The sequence below is a fragment of the Hippopotamus amphibius genome, chromosome 2 (genome assembly GCF_030028045.1).
Source record: "Hippopotamus amphibius kiboko isolate mHipAmp2 chromosome 2, mHipAmp2.hap2, whole genome shotgun sequence".
Lineage (NCBI taxonomy): Eukaryota > Metazoa > Chordata > Mammalia > Artiodactyla > Hippopotamidae > Hippopotamus > Hippopotamus amphibius.
In genome coordinates, this window is record NC_080187.1 from 107,419,030 (window position 1) to 107,442,481 (window position 23,452).

General features: G+C 35.9%; 1 protein-coding gene across 10 annotated transcripts in view; it reads left to right on the plus strand.

Annotated features, from left to right (window-relative positions):
- Positions 1-7,772, plus strand: part of NEK1 (NIMA related kinase 1) — a 226,719-nt gene extending 218,947 nt beyond the window's left edge. For all 10 annotated transcript variants that reach the window (XM_057721154.1, XM_057721153.1, XM_057721157.1 and 7 more), the window contains one exon: positions 6,522-7,772. In XM_057721154.1, the coding sequence (XP_057577137.1) occupies positions 6,522-6,535 (14 nt within the window). In that variant the 3' untranslated portion in view covers positions 6,536-7,772. The remainder of the gene's footprint in view (positions 1-6,521) is intronic.
- Positions 7,773-23,452: the final 15,680 nt, after the last annotated feature.

Genomic DNA, 23,452 nt, shown 5'->3' on the forward strand with positions numbered 1-23,452 from the left:
TTTTTTTATGCTTCCTTTTGTTAATGTGGTGCTATCACGTTTGTAGATTTGCAAATGTTGAACCATCCTTGCATCCCAGGAATAAATCCAGTTTTATCATGGTGTATGATCCTTTTTATATATTTTTGGATTTGATTTGCTAATATTTTGTTGAGGATTTTTGCATCTATATTCATCAAAGAGATTGACCTGTAACTTTCTTTTCTTGTAGTGCCTTCGTCTGATTTTGGTACTAGGGTAATGGTAGCCTCATAGAATAAATTTGGGAGTGTCCCATCCTCTTTAATTTTTTGGGTTAGTTTGTGAAGGATAGCTATTGTTCTTTCTGTGTTTGGTAGAATTCCTCTGTGAAGCCCTGTGGTCCTGGACTTTTGTTTGGTGGGAGGTTTTTTTTTTTAATTACAAATTCAATTTTACTACCAGTGATTGATCTGTTCAGATTGTCTGTTTCTTCTTGATTCAGTCTTGGCAAGTTATGTGTTCTAGAAATTAGTCTATTTCTTCTAGGTTGTCCAATTCGTTGGTGTATAACTGTTTGTAGTATTATGATTTTTTGTTATCTCTGTGGTACCAGTTGTTATTTCTTCTCTTTCATTTTGTTTATTTGGGTCCTCTTTTTTTTCTTTGTGAGCCAACTTTATCTTATCAAAAAATCAACTCTTAGTTTCATTAGTCTTTTTTATTGTTGGTTTTTTGTTTTGTTTTTTGTTTTTTTGGTCTACTTTATTTCCTTTTTATTTTTTCCTACCGTCTGCTAACTTTGGGCTTTGTTTGTACTTCTTTTTCTAATTCCTTTAGGTGGTAGGTTAAGTTGTGTTTTTGAAGTTTTTCTTGTTTCTTGAGGAAGGCCTGTATCCCTGTAAACTTTGCTCTTAGAACTGCTTTCGCTGCATCCAGTAGATTTTGGAATGGTGTGTTTTTATTTTCATTTGTCTTGAGCTGTCTACTGATTTCCTCTTAGATTTCTTTATTGACCCATTGGGGTTTTAGTAGCATGCTGTTTGGTCTCTATGTTATTTGTTCTTTTCCCTATTTTATTTCTGTAATTGATTTTTAGTTTCATATTGTTATGGTTGGGAAAATGGTTGATATAATTTCTATCCTCCTAGAAATTTGTAGAGACTTGTTCTGTGGCCTAGCATGCGATCTGTCCTGGAGAATGTTCCGTGTGCACTTGAAAAGAATATGTACTCTGCTGTTTTGGGATGTAATGTCCTTTAGAGATCTGTTAAGACCGGCTAGTCTATTGTGTTATTTAAGACTACTGTTGCTTATTGATTTTCTCTCTGGATGACCTGTCCTTTGATGTAAGTGGGGTGTTAAAGTCTCCTAGTATTTATTGTTGTCAGTTTCTCCCTTTATGTCTGTTAATTTTTGCTTTATATATTTAGTTGCTCTTATATTGGATGAATGTATGTTAACTAATGTAATATCCTCTTCTTGTATTGATCTGTTTAATGTTATAGTGTCTTTATCTTTCTTTTTGGCCTTTGTTTTAAAGTCTGTTTTTGTCTGATATATGTATTGCTGTCCCCACTTTCTTGTCATTTCCATTTGCATGAAATGTCTTTTTCCATCCCCTCACTTTCACTCTGTGTTTGCTTTTAGCCCTGAAGTGAGTCTCTTGTCAGCAGCATATTGAAGGGTTTTTTGTTTTTTGGGTTTTTTAATCTAATCAGCTACCCTATGTCTTTTGAGGAGAGCATTCAGTCCATTGACATTCAGTGTGCTTATTGATAGGTATGTACTTATTGCCATTTCTTACTGTTTTGTGGCTGTTGTTGTAGTTCTCTGTTCATTTCTTCTTTTTGTTTCTTCTCTTGTAGTTCCATGATTTTTTAGTGGTATGCTGTTTTTCTTTCTTTTTGGTTTTTGTGTATCTATAAAGGGTTTGATTTGTGATTGCCATGCAGTTCATGTATGTTGACATGTTGACCCATAATTATATCTACTTGTTTTAAGCTGCTAGTCATTTAAGTTCAAATGTGTTCTAAAAGAGCTTTTACTCCCATCTCCCACATTTTGTAGTTTTTATGTCATATTTTACATATTTATGCTTATCCCTTAACTGTTCATTGTACTTATAGTTGCTTTTAACTTTTTTTTTTTTTTTTGGTCTTTTAATCTGTGTACTGGCTTAGTGGTTGATGTTCAGTTCTTACTATATATTTGTCTTTCCTAGTGGGATTTTCCCTTTTTTCCAGATTTTTACTTCTTTTCCATTTAGAGGAGACCCTTCAACATTTCTTTTAGGGTCAGTTTATTATTGCTGTACTTGTTTAATTTTTGCTTGTCTGAGAAATTCTGTATCTCTCCTTCTATTGTAAATAATAATATTGCTGGGTAGAGTATCCTAGGTTGCAAGTTTTTCCCTTTCAGGTCTCTGAATATATATTGCCATTTCCTCTGGCCTGCAAAGTTTCTGCAGAGAAATCAGGTGATAGCCTTACGGGAATTCCCTTGTATGTGACCCTTTGTTTTTCTCTTGCTGCCTTTACAATGCTCTCTTTAACTTTTGCCATTTTAATTATGGTAGGTCTTTGTATGGGTCCATTTGGGTTCATCTTGTTCGGAACCCTTTGTGCTCCCTGTACCTAGATATCTATTTCCTTCTTCAGGTTTGGGAAGTTTTCAGGCATAATTTCCTCAAATACATTTTTGATCCCCTTCTCTCTCTCTTCCCCTTCTGGGACCCCTATAACATGAATGTTTAGAACACCTAATTTTATCTCAAAGATCTCTTAAACAAATTTTAAAAAATGAAAGTACTTTTTCTTTCTCTTGTTCTGATTGGGTGGTTTCTATTATTCTATCTTCCAGATCACTTGTGCCATCATCTGTATCACTTAGTGATTAATTTCCTTATAGTGTGTTTTTATTTCAGCTATTGTATTATTCATTTCTGATTTTTATTATTTTCTGTATTTTTTAGTTCTTCATTAAAATATTCAGTGTTTAGATCAATTCTTTTCCCTAATTCAGTTAACGTTTTTCATTACTAATGTTTTGAATTTTTTATCTGGTAAATTATTTATTTCTATTTCATTATTTATTTATCCAGAATTTTCGCTTACTCTTTGAGATTAGTTCCTCTGCCTTTTCTTTTTTCCTGTTATTTAATTTTTATTGAGTGTAGTTGATTTACATTGTTGTTTTAATTTCTGCTGTACAGCAAAGTGATTCAGTTTTTATATATATATATATATATATATATATATGTATATATTCCTTTTTTATATTCTTTTCCATTATGGTTTATCACAGGATATTGAATCAGGGTCTTGTGCTATACACACAGGACCTTGTTTACCCATTCTGTTTATATAAAGTTTGCATCTGCTAACCCCAAACTCCTTATCCATCCCTCCTCCCCATCCCACCTTGGCAGCCACAAGTCTGCTCTCTATGTCTGTAAATCTGTTTCTGTTTCATAGATAGGTTCATTTGTGTCGCATTTTAGATTCCACATGTAAGTGATATCATATGGTATCATTTGAGTAAGTGCTAACAGTGGCCCCTGCCACCCCACCCAGGCTCTGCCTCAGGCCTGGGTCACCTCTCCCAAGGTTCAGTCTCTTTCCCCACTTCTGGCTGCCCCAGTTCCAGTGCCACACTGTGGCTTAGAGTGAATGGGGCTGGGGAGTTCACTTTGTTCGGGCTGGGGTGGGGGGGGGGCTGTGATGAGGTGGTCCCAGGAAGAACCTGAGCTGCTAGATCACGCCTCTCTCTGCCCTGCCTCTGGGGCCAACAGCATGCTCAAGCTCCTCTCGAGTGGACTCCAGGCTTTTCCAGCCCTTGTATTTGTCACAACATCCTCCAGCCAGCCAACAGGGCTTGTGTCCTCTGCCTAGGACCCCAGGACTGGGACACCCAGTCAGTGGCTCAGCCTGCTTACTCCCCAAGGCAAGTGTCCACCACTGCAGTCTCCCTTTTCTTCTGAGTCCCCTCCCAGGGGCACAGGTCCTGACTTGATTGCTCTTCTTCCCATCCTACCCAGTCCTCTGAGAATCTTTCTTACAGCCTTGGTTATACAGGAGTCCTGTCAGTTTCCAGTTAGTTTTCAATGAGAACTGTTGCACGTATAAATGTGTTTTTTATGTGTTCCTGGTTGGGGGCGGGGGGTGGTGGTGAGCTGCACATCCTCTTACTCTGGTGTCTTGATCTCTCCCTTTAGAGTCCTTCTTATTGGAAATTCTTATACTGCAGTTCTTTACGTAGACTGTTGTCTTTTAGGCCATGTCTCAGGACATAATAATAAAACCATGTCATCTGCATATGGTGCTTAGATACTTTTATTTTCTGTGTTGGTAGAGGGTAATGAGGGAGGGGATGAGTAATGATCTCTAGTACACCCAATAGTGGTATCAGGGTCATTAAGGTACAAGCTAAAAAGATTGTCTACAACACATTCCTGTTTTATTTAATTGGAAATTATCTGAGTCCTCAAAAGACAACCTGAACTATTCAACTTCCCCGACTGTCACAGTGCAGATTTGGTAAGTACCTACAGTATACAACTCCCTCGACTGTCACAGTGCAGGTTTGGTAAGCACCTACAGTATACAACTCCCTCATATTGTCACAGTGCAGATTTGGTAAGCACCTACAGTATACAACTCCCCAATACTGTCACAGTGCAGCTTTGGTAAGCGCCTGCAGTATACACCTCCCTCATATTGTCACTTTGCAGATTTGCTAAGTGCCTACAGGTGTAGCGATTGGTAAAATTAATGCCTCTTAGTCCTTAGCTAGGTACTAGCTAGGCTAGAGTCAGAAGTCAAATAGAGATATTAAAATGTGTGCACTGTTTTATATTATTCCTAAAAAATTTATTCCACAAGGAGAGGAGGAGCCAACTATAGACAGTGATAGAAAGGCAGAGGCCAGCAGGTCCTCATGTAGAACATTGATCTTAGCAGTCCAAGCTCGCAAATGTCTAAGAAGGAAACAGACTTTCCTGCTACATTAGATAGAATATTGTGCTATGTATGTAATGAGATTTCATACACCGCGTTATAGTGAAGGAACGAAATTTTCATCTTTCACTTGGATAAGCCCCACCAATATGATGAGTTGAATAAGTAGTACATGGTACCATTTATATAATATTTAAAAGTAGTTTTATTTAAATGTGCATATATGTGATAAAAATAAAAAGCCATGGGAAGGAAGAGTACACATCAATTTCAGGATACTGATAACACCCCTCAGCAGGAAGAGAGAGCAGTAAGATGGGAAAAAGGCTGTGCTTTCTCTGTAATGTGTTTTTCCTGAATCAATTATCCAAATCAGTATGGCCAGAAGTTAACTTTTACTAATTCTAGGTATTAGGTACCTGTGTGTTCATTTGTTTATTCTCTGTAATTTTCTGACTATTTGAAACAGTTTGTCTTTTAGAAACAAGTAAATTATAGTACACAGCGATAGGTGTAATATTGGAAGCAGTAAAATGTGTTGCATGAAGTAATGGTGCAGCTATATTAGAAAAAATAAGTGTCAGGATAATTCTTCCCAGGGAAGAGGACATCAGAGCTGGATTTTGAAAAATAAGTGGGGACTTATCCCCCAAGGCAGTAGGTCTACTTGTAGGGTGCCAGCTGTTGTACTACAGGAACTGTAAGCTGTTCAGTGTTACTAGATCATATATTATGGGGACAGCTGGGAAAGACAGGCAGTGGAAGTAGACGAGGCCAGAAGTACTTAAAAGGCCAGATTCTGAAGCTCTTTGCAGTCCACATAAGGAGCACAGGTTCTGTCCTGAGGCAGTGTGGAGCTCATGAGGGGTTTCAAGCAGTGCAGTGATTTGAGATGACACTTCAACTTTATTGGAAGATCTCTTGCTAGAGTGTGAAGATAGTGACTGTTACATAAGGTTAAATTAAGTAGTCTGTTTAATTCATTCCACTGTGTTATTTTAGACTTGAAAAATTAGAGATAACTAGAACGTCTATGAATACAAATGTGCCATATCCATTAAAAAACTACTCCACAGCCATTGAAACTGACATGGGGTAGATCCATGGTTTATTCTTTTTCAATATTTTATTGTAAAATTTTTATCATATGAAAACATTGAAACAGTTTTACAGTTACCACCCATATGCCCACCACCTAGATTCTGCTGTTAACATTTTATAATCTTGCTTTATCACTTATTTATCCATTTTTCCATCCATTATGTGTTATAAAGGGGAAAATTCATATCTCAAAAACTGCATCTTGTTATAATTTTTTAAAACATATTTGTGTGTGGATAGGAAAGCAATCTGGGAAGATTTATATAAAACTATTAGCTTTGGATGTCTTTGGCTTATAAGTGATTTTTTGCTTCCCATTCATACAATACAATTCTTTATTGTATTGTCTGAACATTTTACACTGAGTATGTGATATTATAGTAAAAACCTACAATTAAAACTACATTAAGGCTCTTTTCCTTTAGCATGACAAAGAATGAGTTTTTTAAAAACAGAGAGCTTGATTTGCAATGAGTGAATTAAATTTTTTTCTTTTTTCTACAGATAATGATGAATAATCCTCAGAACATTCTTTAATCTGCAACTGAATGAAAGCATTTAAATGTTGGCTCATCAGAATAACACACTTCAGTGGGAAATGTAGCAACTTTTTATAAATGAAATATTGGATTTAAGATGGGCATGCTGATTGCATGAAAATGATGGAGAAACATGCCATTTTCCAATTAAGATTCTAGTTTTTTATCTATTTTATTTTGTTTGTTGAGTTCTATAGTTACCTCCTATAGAATATATACTTTATTAAATCATCCAACAAAAGTGTAAGACACAGTGATCCAGACTGGACTTAATGGCTTTGAGGAAGATGTACCATGCAGCAAGGTAACTTTTACTTTCAGCAACTGTCTTTAAGTTGAAAGAATTACTTCTGTTTCAAAAGACCTGCCTATGGCTTTTCATTTATGCATTTAAGCATGACCCTTTTTTTCTGTCTACTTGTTTTCATGGCCAGCATTTCTGGATTAAATAACTTTGTCAAGGGCTCTATTTAAATCTTTACATTTCAAAGGTGGAATTTTTTGGCTTAAAGTTTATGTTATTAGTCCTTTTTCAACTAGTGTGTCTCCTGAACTAGCTGAATGGAAACAGGCTATAGAAAAAGTCTTAGAAATCATTGAAAAATTTGATTATGAAAGAATAGCAAAATTATATTTCCTGATATTTAAAAAGTTGGTTAATTACTTTTGTTTCTCTTTGAGGACCAGAATGAGGAAAAATGTATTTAAAAATTAGTCTGTGAATTTTAACATTGACCTAGCATATAGCATAAAGTTGCCGTTTTGGTTTTCAACTTCCTCCCCTGCATATGCTTTTTAATTGAGATTCAAAAGGAGAAAGGAATCATTTTTATTTTGATACTCTGACAGTTTTAGGAACTAGAATTCCAAAGGGGGAAAATGTTTGCCTTTTCAGTTCCATTATGGAAGGATTTAGTTCCATCATTAAGACAGTGGTCACACAACTTCAATTGCAAATGTCAGGTATTACATCACTAGAGATGTCTGAAGTCCAGATGCTTTTAGTAATAAAAACAGAATTTTGGAAACTCTGAGAACAAAGAAGCCTCAGTGGCATAATCTATAATTCAAACAGTAAAATCTCACCTTGCAGCACTATCGCAGTATCAGTACTATGCTGAATTTATTATGTGTATTATTTCTAACATCCAAAATTAAATACTTGTTTTTTATATGTTTGTTTATTTTATGATATTACTATTAAATTTTTATTATCTATCTGAAGTACACTATTGGTTGTCTTTTATTTATTAGCAATATTATCAATAGAATGCTTTTACAGAGAGCTGCGAATACTTTTGATTATTTTACTTGAACATTTCCATTTTTTTCAATAGAAGAATATTTGAATTCTGTACTTTAATTCTCTACAGTCTTGAATAATGAGAATGATTTGTGGGAGTGAGTATTTTTAAATTCTTAACCTAGAAAAGCAAGTAGAAGTATAACACAGTAGAAGGAGTTGTTTAGCCATATTGCAAAAATTGTCATCTATACAAGAATAGGGATGACAGATAGGATATGTGCTGTCTTCAGTCAGTTGGTAGTTAGTGGCTCTGAGGTGTTATTATGGAAAGGTTGTCTGTGCCAGTGCAAAGGAGGGTTTTCATTGTTCAGTAAGGTCTATTGTAGGTGTTGGGGGAGAAGTGTGGAATCACCTATAGATTCATAGAACATAAGAGTGAGCCAGGGCTATCACAATAATTTAGTGTTTTCTACATGTCATATCCAAGGGCACTGAGTTGTAACATGAATTCATTTCTGTAGATGGGCAGGGTCAGACCCATTCCTGGCCTTATCCTGTAGTATTGCTTGCACATTCTTTTAAAATTTGTCTCCTCTAGAGAGAGTGAAAAAGAATGGATACAATAGGAAAAAGTACATTTAGCATTCATGCATTAAGAATTCTATGGAGATGTCCTGTTTCTGGGAATAGCTCACTAATTTACCTCTCTATTGAAAACAACTTTTAAATCCTAAATAAAGTTGGCTTTTTATCCATAAGTTAACATGTACTCTACCCTCTATCACTTTATTGATGTATCTTTCAAGATTGCTTGTGTATGTCTGTGTTTAATATACACCTGAAAACAGAACAGGTAAGAAGATGATTTGCAAGGCCAATGCTTTGGAGAATGCCTCAACCCAGAGATGAATGAAATATTGGAAGGAAATGGGCACTTTTGACTGGAGTGTATGGCCAGTGCCTCTCACTTGGGTAGAGTGGGCTCATGGAGCAAAGGGGCAAAAGGTAAGGCCAAGCCTCCACCACATTGGAGAATCCTGTAGGAAACCCTGTGTCAAGGTGAGACTCCAGAAGTCTACATCCTCACAATCAAGGAGAACCCCAGACTTGGGGACTGTCAGAAGAGAAGAGAAAAGGACCAAAAATCCCCTTGAAGTTGTAGCCACAGACCAGCCCTCAACTGGTTTTGTATCTTGAGCACCAAAACCTGGGTGGGTTGGGGAATTTAGACTCAAGCATAATTTGAGGTGGTTCCTAACTGGTAGTGCCCCATGAACCTAGCAGAAGCCATTCCAGTGCTTCTCTGAAGGAAAGCATGTTTATTTTGTGTCTTGAAAAGCACCATAAATGAAATTTTAAGAGCAATGATGAACACAGAGTTAAAGATATAGTAGTACACAAGAAGTCAAGGGATTTCCTAGGTGGCACAGTGGTTAAGAATCCACCGGCCGATGCAGGGGACACAGGTTCGATCCCTGCTCTAAGAAGATTCCCACATGCCATGGAGCAACTAAGCCCGCGCACCACAACTGTTGAGCCCATGTGCTGCAACTACTGAAGCCCACGTGCCTAGAGCCCATGCTCCACAACAAGAGAAGCCATGGCAACGAGGAGCCCATCCATCACAATGAAGAGTAACCCCTGCTCACTGCAACTAGACAAAGCCCGTATGCAGCAATGAAGACCCAACACATCCAATAAATAAATAAATTTACATATAAAAAAAAGTCAAGACAATGTAAGTGGGAGATAGCAGGAACAGGATATGCACAGACTTTAGATTTGGAATTATCAAAGATGTTTTATAAAACAACTATAGTTACTGTACTTAAAACTAAAAAGTGGTGTAGATTTGTAGAATCAAATAGAATTCACTTACATGAAAAATACAGTAACCAGAATTTAAAAACTGAGTGCACATGCTTGGCAGCACACTGTATGTGACAGGAAAGAGAATTAACAAACTGGAAGAAATTATTCATAATATAGCACACAGAGAGAAAAAGATGGAAAGTATAAAAGAGAAGGAAAGAGATTCAGTGGGAATGTCTAATGTATGTTTGATTGGAGTCCTAGAAAAAAGGAAAGAAAGGGGTAAAGTTATTCATAGAGATGTAAAGGGTGAGAATTTCCCAAACTGTTGGAAAACCAGTCCACAGATTGCAGATGCATTGTGAATTTCAAGAAGGATAAAGTAAGAGAAATGCATTCCTGGTGTCTTCAAAGTAAAACTGTGTAAAATCGAAGACAAAAAGAAAGATCTTAAAAGAGTTTGAAGATAAAAAGGCATACTACCTTCAAAGGAATGTTAAAGACTGACAGTTGGCTTTTCAACAGTAGCATGAAACACTGAAATGATATCTTCAATGGGCTGAAAGAAAATAGTCATTCCAAATTCATATGTGGTAAAAATGTCTCATGGATGGATAAAAATGAATTCTGACTCACACTGCTGACCATGAAGACATAAAAGAGAGATTTACCTTCCCACCTTTAACAACTCAAACACTGGACAAAATACATGAAGCAATGCTTCTCAGACAGTGGGTAACAGACAACAAAGGGAAACACATGAGGTAAACCGTGTGATTGCCCAAGTTTACCACATAGAAATAGCATGGAGGTCAGGCAACCCATAAAAAACCCAGGGCTCTCCCTAAATTGAGGAGGTGGACATTACAATTTAGACAGGTGAAAGCAGCCATAATTTGCAGTGCAGAGTTCCAGAAAGCAGAGAGCTGCACAGAGGAGCTGGAAAACCCCCAAATATATGGCAACTAAACACATGTTTTTTTAATTGTAGTGTTGTTGACTTACAATATTGCGTTAGTTCCTGGTGTACAGCAAAGTAATATTTCAAGGGATGGAAAAAGATATTTAATGCACATGAAAATGACAAGAAATTGGGAGTAGCAATACTTATATCAGACAAAACACACTTTAAAACAAAGACCATGAAGAAAGATAAAGGATGCTACATAATCATAAGCAGATTGATACAAGAATAGGATATTACTTTTGTTAACATACATGCACCCAATATAGGAGAGCCTAAATACATAAAATAAATACTAACATACATAAAGGGAGAAATTGACAGGACTACAATAATTTATTAATAGCAGAAGATGTTAACACCCCACTGACAACAGTGGACAGAGCTTCCAGACAGAAAATCAAGGCAACAGAGATCCTAAAAGAAACAATAGAATAGTTAGACTTAATTGATATTTTCAGGACATTACATTCAAAAACGCTAGACTACACATTCTCTTCAAGTGCACATGGAGTATTCTCTAGGATAGACCACATACTAGGACACAAAACAAGGCTCAACAAATTTAAGAAGATAGAAATCATTTCAATAATCTTTTCTAACCACAGCAGCATTAAACTAGAAATCAACCACAGAAAGAGAAACAAGAAAAAAAATTACCTGGAGACTAAACAACATGCTAATAAAAAACCCAATGGGTCAAAGATGAGATCCAAGAGGAAATTAAAAAATACCTTGAGACAATGATAACAACTATACAAAAATGTATTCAGTGCAGCAAAAGCAGTCTTAAGGGGAAATTCTTAGCAACACAGGCCTTCCCCAAAAAAACAAAGAAACAAAACAACAACAAAAACCCAAGAAGAATCCCCAATAAACAACCTAACCTACCACCTAGAAGAACCAGTAAAAGAAGAACAAACAAAATGTAAAATCAGGAGAAGGAAGGAAATAATAAAGATCAGAGAAGAAGTAAAGTAGAGATTAAAGGAACAATAGAAAAAAATCAATAAAAACCAAGAGCTGTTTTTTTTTTGTTTGTTTTGTTGTTGTTGTTTTTGAAAGGATAAATTAAAGCAACAAACCTCTGGCCAGGTTCACCAAGAAGAAAAGAGAGAGGACCCAAATAAAATAAGAAATAATAACCAATACCACAAAGACACAAAAAATCATAAGAAAATACTACAAACAGTATGCAACAAATTGGACAACCTAGAAAAAATAGACTAATTTCTAGAAACACACAACCTACAAGACCAAATCAAGAAAAAACAGACAGTTTGAACAGACAGATCACTGGTAGTGAAATTGAATTTGTAATTTTAAAAACTGACCTAAAATAAATCCAGAACCAGGTAGCTTCACAGGGAATTCTAGCAAATATATAAAGAAGATCTAATACCTATCCTTCTCAAACTATTCCAGAAACTTGAAGAGGACAGAACAGGACAGAACACTTCCAGATTCATTTACAAGGCTATGATTACCCTGATACCAAAAGCAGATAAAGACTCTCAAAGAAAATAAAATTGCAAGCCAATATGTTTGATAAAAATAGATGCAAAAATCCTCAACAAAAATATTAGCAAACCAAACCCAGAAATATATAAAGAGGATCATACACCATGATCAAGTTGGATTTATTCCAGGGATGCAAGGATAGTTCAACATTTGCAAGTCAACGAATGTGACAGCACACGTTAACAAAGGGAAGCATTAAAAAATCACATGATCATCTCAATAGGTGTAGAAAGCACTTGACAAAATCCAACATCCATACAAGATTTAAGAAAAATAAAAAAACCTCTCATCAAAATGGATATAGAGGGAACATATCTCAACATAATAAGGGCCATTTATGACAAACCCACAACTAACATACTCAACAGTGAAAAGCTGGAAGTCTTTCCTCTGAATTGAGGAACAAGACAAGGATGCCCAATCTTGCCACTTCTTTTTACGTAGTGTTAGAAGCCCTACCAACAGCAATCACTCAAGAAAAAGAAAACTGTCACTATTTGCAGATGATATATTTTATATAGAAAATCATAAAGGCTCTACCCCAAAACTGTTAGAACTAATAAATGAATTCAGCAAAGTCACAAGATACAAGATTGATATACAGAAATCTGTTGCTTTTCTATACACTAATAATGAACTATCAGAAAGAGAAAGTTTAAAAATCCCTTTAAAAATCATGTCCAAATGAATAAACATAGGAATAAACTTATCAAAGGAGGTCAAAGACCTATGCTCTGAAAATCATAAAACATTCATGAGGGAAACTGAAGATGATACAGAGAAATGAAAAGATATCCTGTGTTCTTAGATTGGAAGCATTAAATTGTTAAATGGCCATACTAGGCAAAACAGTCTGCAGATTTAATGCATTCCCCCATCAAAGTACCCTTGACATTTTCCCCAGAATTACAACAAATAATCCTATACTTCATATGGAACCACAGAAGACTCAAAATTGCCAAAGCAATCTTGAGAAAAAAGAACAAAGCTGGAGATCACTCTCCCAGACTTCAGACTGTACTACAAAGCTGCAGTAATCAAAGCAGTATGGTACTGGCACAAAAACAGACACATAGATAAATGGAACAGAACAGAGAGCCCAGGAACAAACCAATGCATATATGGTCAGTTAATCTACAACAAAAGAGGCAAGAAAGTACAACAAAGAAAAGACAATCTGTTCAATATATGGTGCTGGGAAAACTGGACAACTACATGGAAAACAGTCAGATTAGAACATTTCCTCACACCATATACAAAAATAAACTCAAAATGAATTAAAGACCTAAATGTAAAACCTGAAACCATAAGGCTCCTAGAAGACAACATAGGCAGAACACTCTTGACATAAATCATAGAAATATTTTTGGGGGTCTGTTTCCTAAGGCAAAAGAAATAAAAGCAAAAATAAGCAAATGGGACCTAATTAAACTTAAAAGCTTTTGCACAGGGCTTCCTAGGTGGCTCAGTGGTTAAGACTCCACCTGCCAATGCAGGGGACACGGGTTCAATCCCTGGGCCAGGAAGATCCCACATGCCACGGAACAACTAAGCCTGTGTACTACAACTATTGAGCCTGTGCTTTAGAGCCCATGAACTGCAACTATTGAGCCCGTGTGCCACAATTACTGAAGCCCACATGCCTAGAGCCCATGCTCCACAACAAGAGAAGCCACAGCAATTAGGAGCCTGTGTACCACAGTGAAGAGTATCCCCCGCTCACCACAACTAGAGAAAGCCCGTGTGCAGCAACGAAGATCCAACACAGCCAATAAATAATTAATTAAAAAAAAAAATTTTTTTGCACAACAAAGGCAACCATCAACAAAACAAACAGATAACGTTCAGAATGGGAGGAGATATTTGCAAATGATACAAATGACAAGGGATTAATATCCAAAAGATATTAACAACTCATCTAACTAAAACAAACAAAACACAACCACCCACTCAAAAAAGTGGACAGAAGACCTGAATAGATATTTTAATAGACAAGACATACAGATGGCCAACAGGCACATGAAAAGATGCTCAACATTGCTAATTTTTAGAGAAATGCAAATCAAAACCACAATGAGGTATCCTCTCACACCTGTTGGTGTGGCTATTATCAAAAAGTCTACAAATAATAGATGTTGGTGAGGATGTGGAGAAAATATTGTATCCTCCTACAATATTGGTGGGAATGTAAACTGTTGCAGCCATTACGGAAAACAGGATGGAGGTTAGTCAAAAAACTAAAAATAGACTACCATTTGATCCAGCAATTCTACTCCTGGGTATGTATCTGGGGAAGCGCGCACACACACACAAATTTGAAAAGATACATGCAGCCTAATGTTCATAGCATCACTATATACAATACCCAAGATAGGGAAGCAATTGAATTGCACATCAAAAGATAAATGGATAAAGATGTGGTGTATATATGTATGTTTATACATAAAAGAGAATACTACTCAGCCATAAAAAAGAATTTCTGCCATTTGCAGCAACATGGATAGACCTATAGATTATCATATTACATGAAGTAAGTCGGAAATAGAAAGACAAACCTCATATGATATCACTTATATGTGGAACCAAAAGATAATACAAAAAAGTATATGTAGCAGAACAGAAACAAACTTAGAGATACAGAAAATAAACAAGTGGTTACCAAAGGGGAAATGGAAGGAGGGGTGGAAGAGTTATGGGATTAAGAAATACAAACTACTATGTATAATATGGATAAGCAACGAGGGTATATCATACAACACAGGGAAATATAACCATCACCTTGTAAGGTGTATTACTTTTAAAAGTATTGTAATACTTTTAATGGAGTATAATTTATAAAATTAATGAATCACTAGTGCTGTATGCCTGAAATATATTACAAATCAACTATACATCAACATAAAGGAAGGGAGGGAGGGAGGAAGGAAGAAATCGATGCTATTTGCCCTCCAGAATTTTGTTTAAAAAAGAGTTATTTGTCAAGACCAAATGAGATTTATTTGGGTACGCAAAGCTGGTTCAACATTCAAAATTTGAACAGTGTAATCTATGTCAGCAGGCTGAGAAAAGTATCAATTCACAATGAAAAATCTCTAAGCAAGTTAGAAATAGAGAGGAAACTATCTCATCTTGATAAACAGCCTCTACACAAAATCTACACCTAACATCATGCTTAATGGTGAACCACTAATGTCTTTTACCCGAAGATCAGAAACAAAGCTCTCTAATGCCAACTCTCACTTTTAACATAGTATTGGAAATTCTCACCACCATAATAAGGCTAGGAAAAGAAATAAAAGGAGTGTGAATGGGAAAGGAAGAAATACAGAAACAGAATTCATGAAACTAATAAATATGTTCAGAAAACATGCAGTATACAAGATCAATACAAAAAGATTATTCTCATTTTTATAAACAATGAACATGCAGTTACTGAAGCTAAAACACAATGCCATTCACTCACTTGAAAGTGAATGAAGTACTTCCCAAATCATATGCAGAATCGATATGATCTACACAACGAAGATTACAAAATGCAGATGATAAAAATCAAAGAAAACTTGTATAAATGGGGAATCATACTGATTTTGTGAATCTATAAATCTAACATAGTAATTATTTCAATTGTCCCCAAATTGATCTATAGGTTTAATGAGATTTTTATTGAAACCCCAATTAGGATTTTTGGAAACAGACAAGCTTATTATAAAACTAATATGGAAAGGCACAGCCCTAGAATAGCTAAAACAATCTTATCAAAGAAGAATAAAATGGGAGGACTCGCCCTGCACAAGTTAAGGCTCACTATATTGCTATAGTTATTAAGACATTGTAGTGATGGTGCAGAAATAGACATATAGATCAATGGAACAGAATGAAGAAGCAAGTTATAGACCCAAACATGTATGTACAACTAACTTTTAACAAAGATGCAACAGTGTTTCTGTGGGGGAAATTTTACCAAATTGTGTTGGAGCAAATGGACATCTATAGGAAAAAAATGAAATATTCTAAATTTCACAACCTATAAAAGAAGTTAACTCAAAATGCACCATGGACTTAAATGTAAAACACAAAACTATAGAACTTTTAGAAAGAATAGAAGAAAATCTTTGAGATTTAGGTGTAAGCAAATAGTTCTTAGATTTGGCACCAAAAGAATGATCCATAAGAGGAAAATTGATTAATTGAGCCTCATCAAAATTTAAAACTTCTGCTCTGCAAGGGATCATGTGAAATGGATGAAAGACACATATTTGGGGAAATATTTACAAAGTCATATCCAACAAAGGTCTAATATCTAGAACACATAACTCTCAAAACTGAACATTAAAATCAATCTAATTAAAAATGGATAAAAGACACGAACAGATATTTCACCAGAGAGAATATGCAGATAGCAAATATGCACATGAAAAGGTACTTAAAATCCTAAGCAGATTAATGGAAATGCAAACTAAACTACAGTGAGATACCACTACACACCTATCAGAATAGCTGAAATAAAAAATAGTGACATGACCAAAAGCTGATGAGGGTGCACAGAAACCAGACTGTGTATATACTGTTGAAGGGAATGTAAAGTGATGCAGCCACTTTGGAAAAACAGTTTGGCAGTTTCTTATGAAGCTACATGCAACTACCATGCAACTGACCCAAATATCTAAGGCATTTATCTAGGGAAACATTAAAGCTTACATTTTCACAAAAACGTGTATAGAAATGTTCTTAGCAGATTTATTTGCTATAGCCAAAAGCTGTAAACAGCCGAGAGTTTCTTCAGCAGGTGAATGGTTAAATAAAAGTGGTACATCCATACCATGGAATACTACTCAGCAATAAAAACGCTGTTGATACACATAACAACTTGGATGACTCTCCAGAGAATTATAATTTTTTTAAAAAGCCAATCTCAAAAGGGTAGATACTGTATGATTCCATTTACATAACATTTTCAAAATGATAAAAACTTAGAGAATGGATCATCAGTGTTTGCCAGGGGATAGGAATGGGCCAGGAGGAGGGAATGGTTGTATTTACAAAAAGGCAACATGAGGGATACTTGTCGTGGTGGAACTGTTTATTATCTTGACTCTGGTGATGGATACATGAACATATATGTGCTAAAATTGTGAAACTACATACATATATACATACACATGAGCTGGTACAAGAGAAACTGGGGAAATATGAATAATAGGTGGATTATATCAAAACCAATATCCTGGTTGTCACATTGTACCATAGTTTTGCAAAATGTTAACATCTGGTGAAACTGGATGAAGTATACCTAAGACCTCTGTTATTTCTTTCAACTGCATGTGAACTACAGTTATCTCAGTAAACATTTCAATTAGAACATTGTTATTATGGCTATATTACATGTGTTCAAAAAAAAAGTATAGACCTGGAAGAAATAAAAGACCTAGTGAAACTCTTAAAGGTGAAACCCACAACATGCGATATGAAAAATACTCTGAGTAGGATTAATGGCAGGTTAGACATTGCAAAAGAAAAGATTTATTGGGACTTCCCTGGTGGTCCAGTGGTCAAGAATCTGGCTTCCAATACAGGGGACGCAGGTTCGATCCCTGGTAGGGTAGCTAAGATCCCACATGCCGCACGGCAACTAAGCCCATACACCACAACTACTGAGCCCGTATGCTCTAGAGCCCACATGCCACAGCTAGAGAGAAGCCCACACACTGCAATGAAAGATCCAGCATGCTGCAACAACGATCCTGCGTGCTGCTACTAAGACCCAACACAGCCAAATAAATAAATAAATAAATAAATAAATATTTTTTAAAAAGAAAAGATTTATTGTACTTGAAAACATGACAACAGAAACTAGATTTCTAGTAATAAAGCAGAGAAAATAATAATAGTAATAATAATAATAGAACAACAGCAGTGAGCTTTGGAACAAATCTAAGTGGCCTAATTATGACTAATTGGAATCTCTGAAGAAGAGAAGGAAGGAGATATTAAAAATATTTGAAGAAATAATGGCTGAAAAATTTCCAACTTTGATTAAAACTGTAAATACAAAGATTCAAGAAACATGAAGAAAGCTACACCACGGAACGTATAAAGACACAAAATTTAAAAGAAATATCACATGATTTTCTGAATAATCACAGAAAAGTATTTGAGAAAATGCACCACCTGTTCCTAATTTAGAAAATCTGAGCAGCAAGGAATACAAGGGAATTTCCTTAACTTACTGATAAAGGACATCTATGAAAAAGGCCACAGCTAATATGATACTTAATGACAAAAACTATAATGTTTCTTCCCATTTGACATTGTACTGCAAGATCTAGTTAGTACAATAAGACAAAGAAAGAAAATAGAAGTAATCCAGATTAGAAGGAAGAAGTAAAACTGTCCTTGTTTGCAGACAACATGATTCTCTATGTAGAAAACATGATAGAACCTACAAAATAGTTCCTAGAACTAATAAATGAATTTAGAAATATTGCAGGATCCAAGTTCAGTATACAAAACTCCACTATTTTCCTATATGCTCACAAGAGTCAGAAATTGAATTTTTAAATCTCGCATCTAAATTGCATAAATTATTTTAAATATTTAGGGATACATCTGACAAAATACGTGAACAGCTTTATACACTGAAAAGTACAAAATGTCGCTGAGAGAAATTTTAAGAGACATAAGTAAATGGAGAGATAAACTACAGATGCTGACCTCATTTCTATGCAGCATTGTACTGGAGGGCTTAGTGCAATAACGTACGAAAATTTTAGGTTTTAAAGAGGAAAAGAGAATCATTATTCACAGATAAAACCACTATGTGCATAGAAAACCCCCAACTCTCAAATTTTTAGAATTAATAAATAATATACAAAGTCAATATATAAATTATATTTCTTTATATCAGCAAGAAACAAAGAAAATGAAAGGTCCTATTTATAATAGCATCAAAACTATTAAACAAAAGATGTGCAGTCCTCCAAGGGGAAAACTGTAAAACGTTATCAAGAGTCATAAAAGAAAGCCTAAATTGATGGAATACCATATTCATGAATTAGAAGACTCAATATCATAAAAATGTCAGTTCCTACCAAATTGATATATCGATTTAGTGAAATCACAATCTAAGTCTTAATTTGAAAAGCTCATCCTTAAATGTATAAGAAAATAGAAAAGGCCAGATACAGTGAAGACACTTTTAGAAATAAAAAGGTAGATGGGCTAGCTATTCCAGATATCAAGAATTATTATAAAACTATAGTGATTAAGATCTGAGGTAATAGTGCAGAGAAAAATGAGTAGGCCTGTGGAGCAGAGTAGAAAGCCCAGAGACAGATTCATCCATATGTGGATATTTTATAGCACTTCTGGGCTGTGGAGAAATGAGTGTCTTAAGTAAATGGTGCTGGGACAATAGCATATCTAAACAGGAAAAAAAGACACAAAGGAGGGAGAGGGAAGGAGGGAGGGCAAGATGGGAGGGAGGACATGACGCTAATTTACTCCATGCAGAGATCAATTCCAGGCAAAATATTAATGTGAAATATAAAACTGAGGCTTTCCAAAGCGAGTATCTTCTGGACCCGAGGGTAGGGAAGAACTTCATAAGCAAGTCCAAAAGTATTCACCATAAAGGAAAGCTTGATAAATTCAAGTACATCAAAATTAAGAATTTCCATTCCTCAAAAGATACCGTAATGGAAGTGAAAAGATAAGCCACAGAGCAAAAATTTTGACCAATATTTAGAGTACATAAAAAGCCTTGATGGCCAATAAAGAGCTGATGAGATGGTCGATCTCACTGGTAAACAAAGAAATGCAAATTAACCACAATGCAAAGCCATTACGCAGCCATCAGATTAGCAAAAATGAGGTGAATCCAATACTTGGTCATTTTGTGGGGCAAAATAAACTCATGTTGTGATGAGAGGATAAATTGGTACAATCATTTTGGAAAACAATTTGTCACTGTCTTGTAGAATGTTGAAAATAAGCAGATCTGATGCCCAGTATTCCATTCCCAGGTGTATAGCCAACAGAAGTGTGTGCACATGTTCACAAGGAGTCACGCCCAAGAATGTCCATTGCAGCATCGTCCTTAGAAGCTCCCAATTGGGAGAATCCCAAATGACCATCGACATTGAAAGGGGTAGCTAAACTGTACTATGTTGGTGTGAAGGAATGTTACACCACATTAAAAACCAAGAATGAACCTTAGAGTTTTCAATGAACTAAGCAAGATAAAGAATGTAACCAAAGGGATTCCACTTACTCAAAGCCTCAAAGAAGCAGGCCTAGGGAAACAATCGTAAAGGATAAAATTACAGAAACAAGGAAATAATTTATCATAAAAAGGAGGAGAGGTTGTAATTAGAAGGAGACACAGGGCCAGCGGTGGGATGGTAATTTCTGGCCAGCCCGAACCATTCTAGGCAGGTGACCCAGGCTGCCAGATTTGGGATACATGTTTACACTCATAACCGTAACGCACCAGAATGCAGAATGAGTGCTGGTATAGGCGTATTTGATTTTCTTCATGGGCATATAGTGAGAAGACTGGATTCCCAGGCTTGGTTCAGCCGCCTGATGAACTCAGCTGACCTACTTCTGTTACTCACCTGCCAAGTGATGCTCTCCCTGCAGTCCAGTGCTCAGGATCCCACGCTCTCAACTACAAAGTGAGTGGTTTTATCAAAGGAGACATTATCCATGGGAATGTTTCATAAACTGTAGCTCACTGAAAATGTTAGCAAATGTATCTCTTTCAAAATTTTAAAAAATTTACTAAAGGCCTTCGCTTTGTTCCCATTTGAAACAGTTTTCTAGGTGTAAAACTGAGATTTTGAGAGTTTAGAGAAACACTGTTCTCAGCCAGGAACCGCAAGGAATGCTATCTTTCTAAAAACGTTCTATCGATATTAGGAGTTGGTGTCACACACTGGGACAGACTCCTTGGAGCATTAACTGCACCTTCACAACTGCTTACCGAGTTGTAAGAATGTTAGAATACCGTCTTTGGGGGCAGGGAACTGTAGATGGTGAAAATGATAAAAATAAATGGAATGCAGGACACGGTTTTTGAAAATAGTATCTAATATTATTTATCAAGATTTTGAAATGTACATTTGAGTTAAAAACAGTGATAATTATTTAATTATACTTAAATCAGTGTCCCCAATAATTAGAAAGGAAATCAAGCATAATGAGACTGCTTTTTATGACAATTATAGTAATTTTGTAAATTATTCAACAGAAAACATTCTAGAGAATTAACATGAAAATGTTGGTTTTGTGTGCTGAGTCATGATTCAACAAGATGACAGGCATGTCTTAGCTTCTAAGGTAAACTTGCTTTTGCACTTGTTTCCTTACTTGTGAAAATTCTACACCTTGAATGTGTCCAGGGATGGAGTAGCCAACACAATTTCCTTTATCAAAGCCTCACAATTAGCACTGGAACATTTTTTTCTCACTTTGAAGGTATGCAGGACTCTTTCATGAGTACAGTTTACTGGGTGTGAAATCATCTTCCTCCATTTTCCAAATGGCTTTAGACATTCAAATCTCACAGCCATTACCAATATTACTTTAAGGTAAATCACTGAAATTTCTTACTAGTATACAAGTCTCTGTTATCTGTGGCTCCAGATCAGGGTATGGTTATAACCAATTTCAAATGAAATAGGCTTGCAGAACCATACATCCAGAAAGTGACCTGTGAATACAAAACCATCTATTGTTCTTAACTCATGTCAAGCAAGAGACTCCAGATGGATCACCTGTTTCCTAAGGTTACATGTGGATACTCTCAAAGATGCTAATTCTCTTATTTGGTACTTTACCACAATGGTATATTTATCTATTTATTTGAGGAGGCATAGAATTCCATGAGGGTACTTTTCTACCTATCATTACTATCTTTCTAAAGTGAAATCAGAAGCAGGTTAATAAAGATGTCTAAGTAAATAGGGATCAAAAACATAATTTTTGAAATAGAACAGGTACTTAAAAGACCAACACTGAGAAATTAAGGCTCATTATCAGCATTGGATACAGGGTGTGGATGTAACAGGTCCTCAATAAATCCCTTCTTTTATTATCAATACCTAAATAACATGGGCCCTCATTCCAAGCACTGTGGGAAACTCAGCTGGCACTTTCTGGGATGTCTAGGGGCGTACAGTTCTCATGACCATCTCTTGATCTCATTTGATCCCAGTTCTCTCTTCTCTTTTCTTGTGATTGCCTTCTTCCTTCTCCTCCATCCTTCAATTTCTTTTTCCACTTTCCTTCTTCAACTTTTTAAAAGTTATGAAATAACTGATAAATATGGACTATATATGATTTACATACTTTATAAACATGATGATGAAGCAAATGTCTGTGTACCAGCTTAAGAAACAAAATATTGTCATTGTCATGAAACCCACTGGGCCCTCCCTGAACACAGCTCCCATCCCCCCTCCAGAGGTAACATCCTCCTGAGTTTTGTCATCGTTTAGATTTACTGCTTATATATTTGTACCTAAAATATACATTGCATAGTTTTTCTTGTGTTTGAATGTCATATAAATAGCTGTATTATTCTCCTATCATTTGTTTTTAAAATTTTAACATTATATTCATGAGGCTTATCCATGCTGCTGTAAGTAGTTGAAGTTCGTTCATTTAACCTGCTGAAAAGTACTCACATGTATGCATATATATCACAGTTTAGTTTTCCACTGTCCCATCAAAGGATATTTGGAATATTTCCAGTTTTCCCCTCCTGTCACAGACAGTGGTGCTCTTACACATGTCTCTTGATACATGCGTGTGTCAAGAATTCTTACTCCATAGGAAAAGAATTACTGTTAGAAGAATGTTTCACATTTACAAGGTGATATCAAATCATATTCCAAAGCATTTGTCCCAGTTCTTACATTTATCAGTAGTCTTCCCTCCTATTGCACCACTTCACCAACACTTATTATTTTTTTAATAAGTTTATTTTATTTTTATTTACTGGCTGTGTTGGGTCTTCATTGCTGTGCGTGGGCTTTCTCTAGTTGTGGTGAGTGGGGGCTACTCTTCATTGCAGTGCACAGGCTTCTCATTGTGGTGACTTCTCTTGTTGCAGAGCACGGGATCTAGGCGTGCGGGCTTCAGTAGTTGCAGCATGTGGGCTCATTAGTTGTGGTTCACAGGCTCTAGAGCACAGGCTCAGTAGTTGTAGTGCGCGGGCTTAGTTGCTCCTCAGCATGTGGGATCTTCCCGGACCAGGGATTGAACCTGTGTCCCCTGTATTGGCAGGCAGATTCTTAACCACTGTGCTACCAGGGAAGCCCCACCAACACTTATTATTGTCATTTTTTTA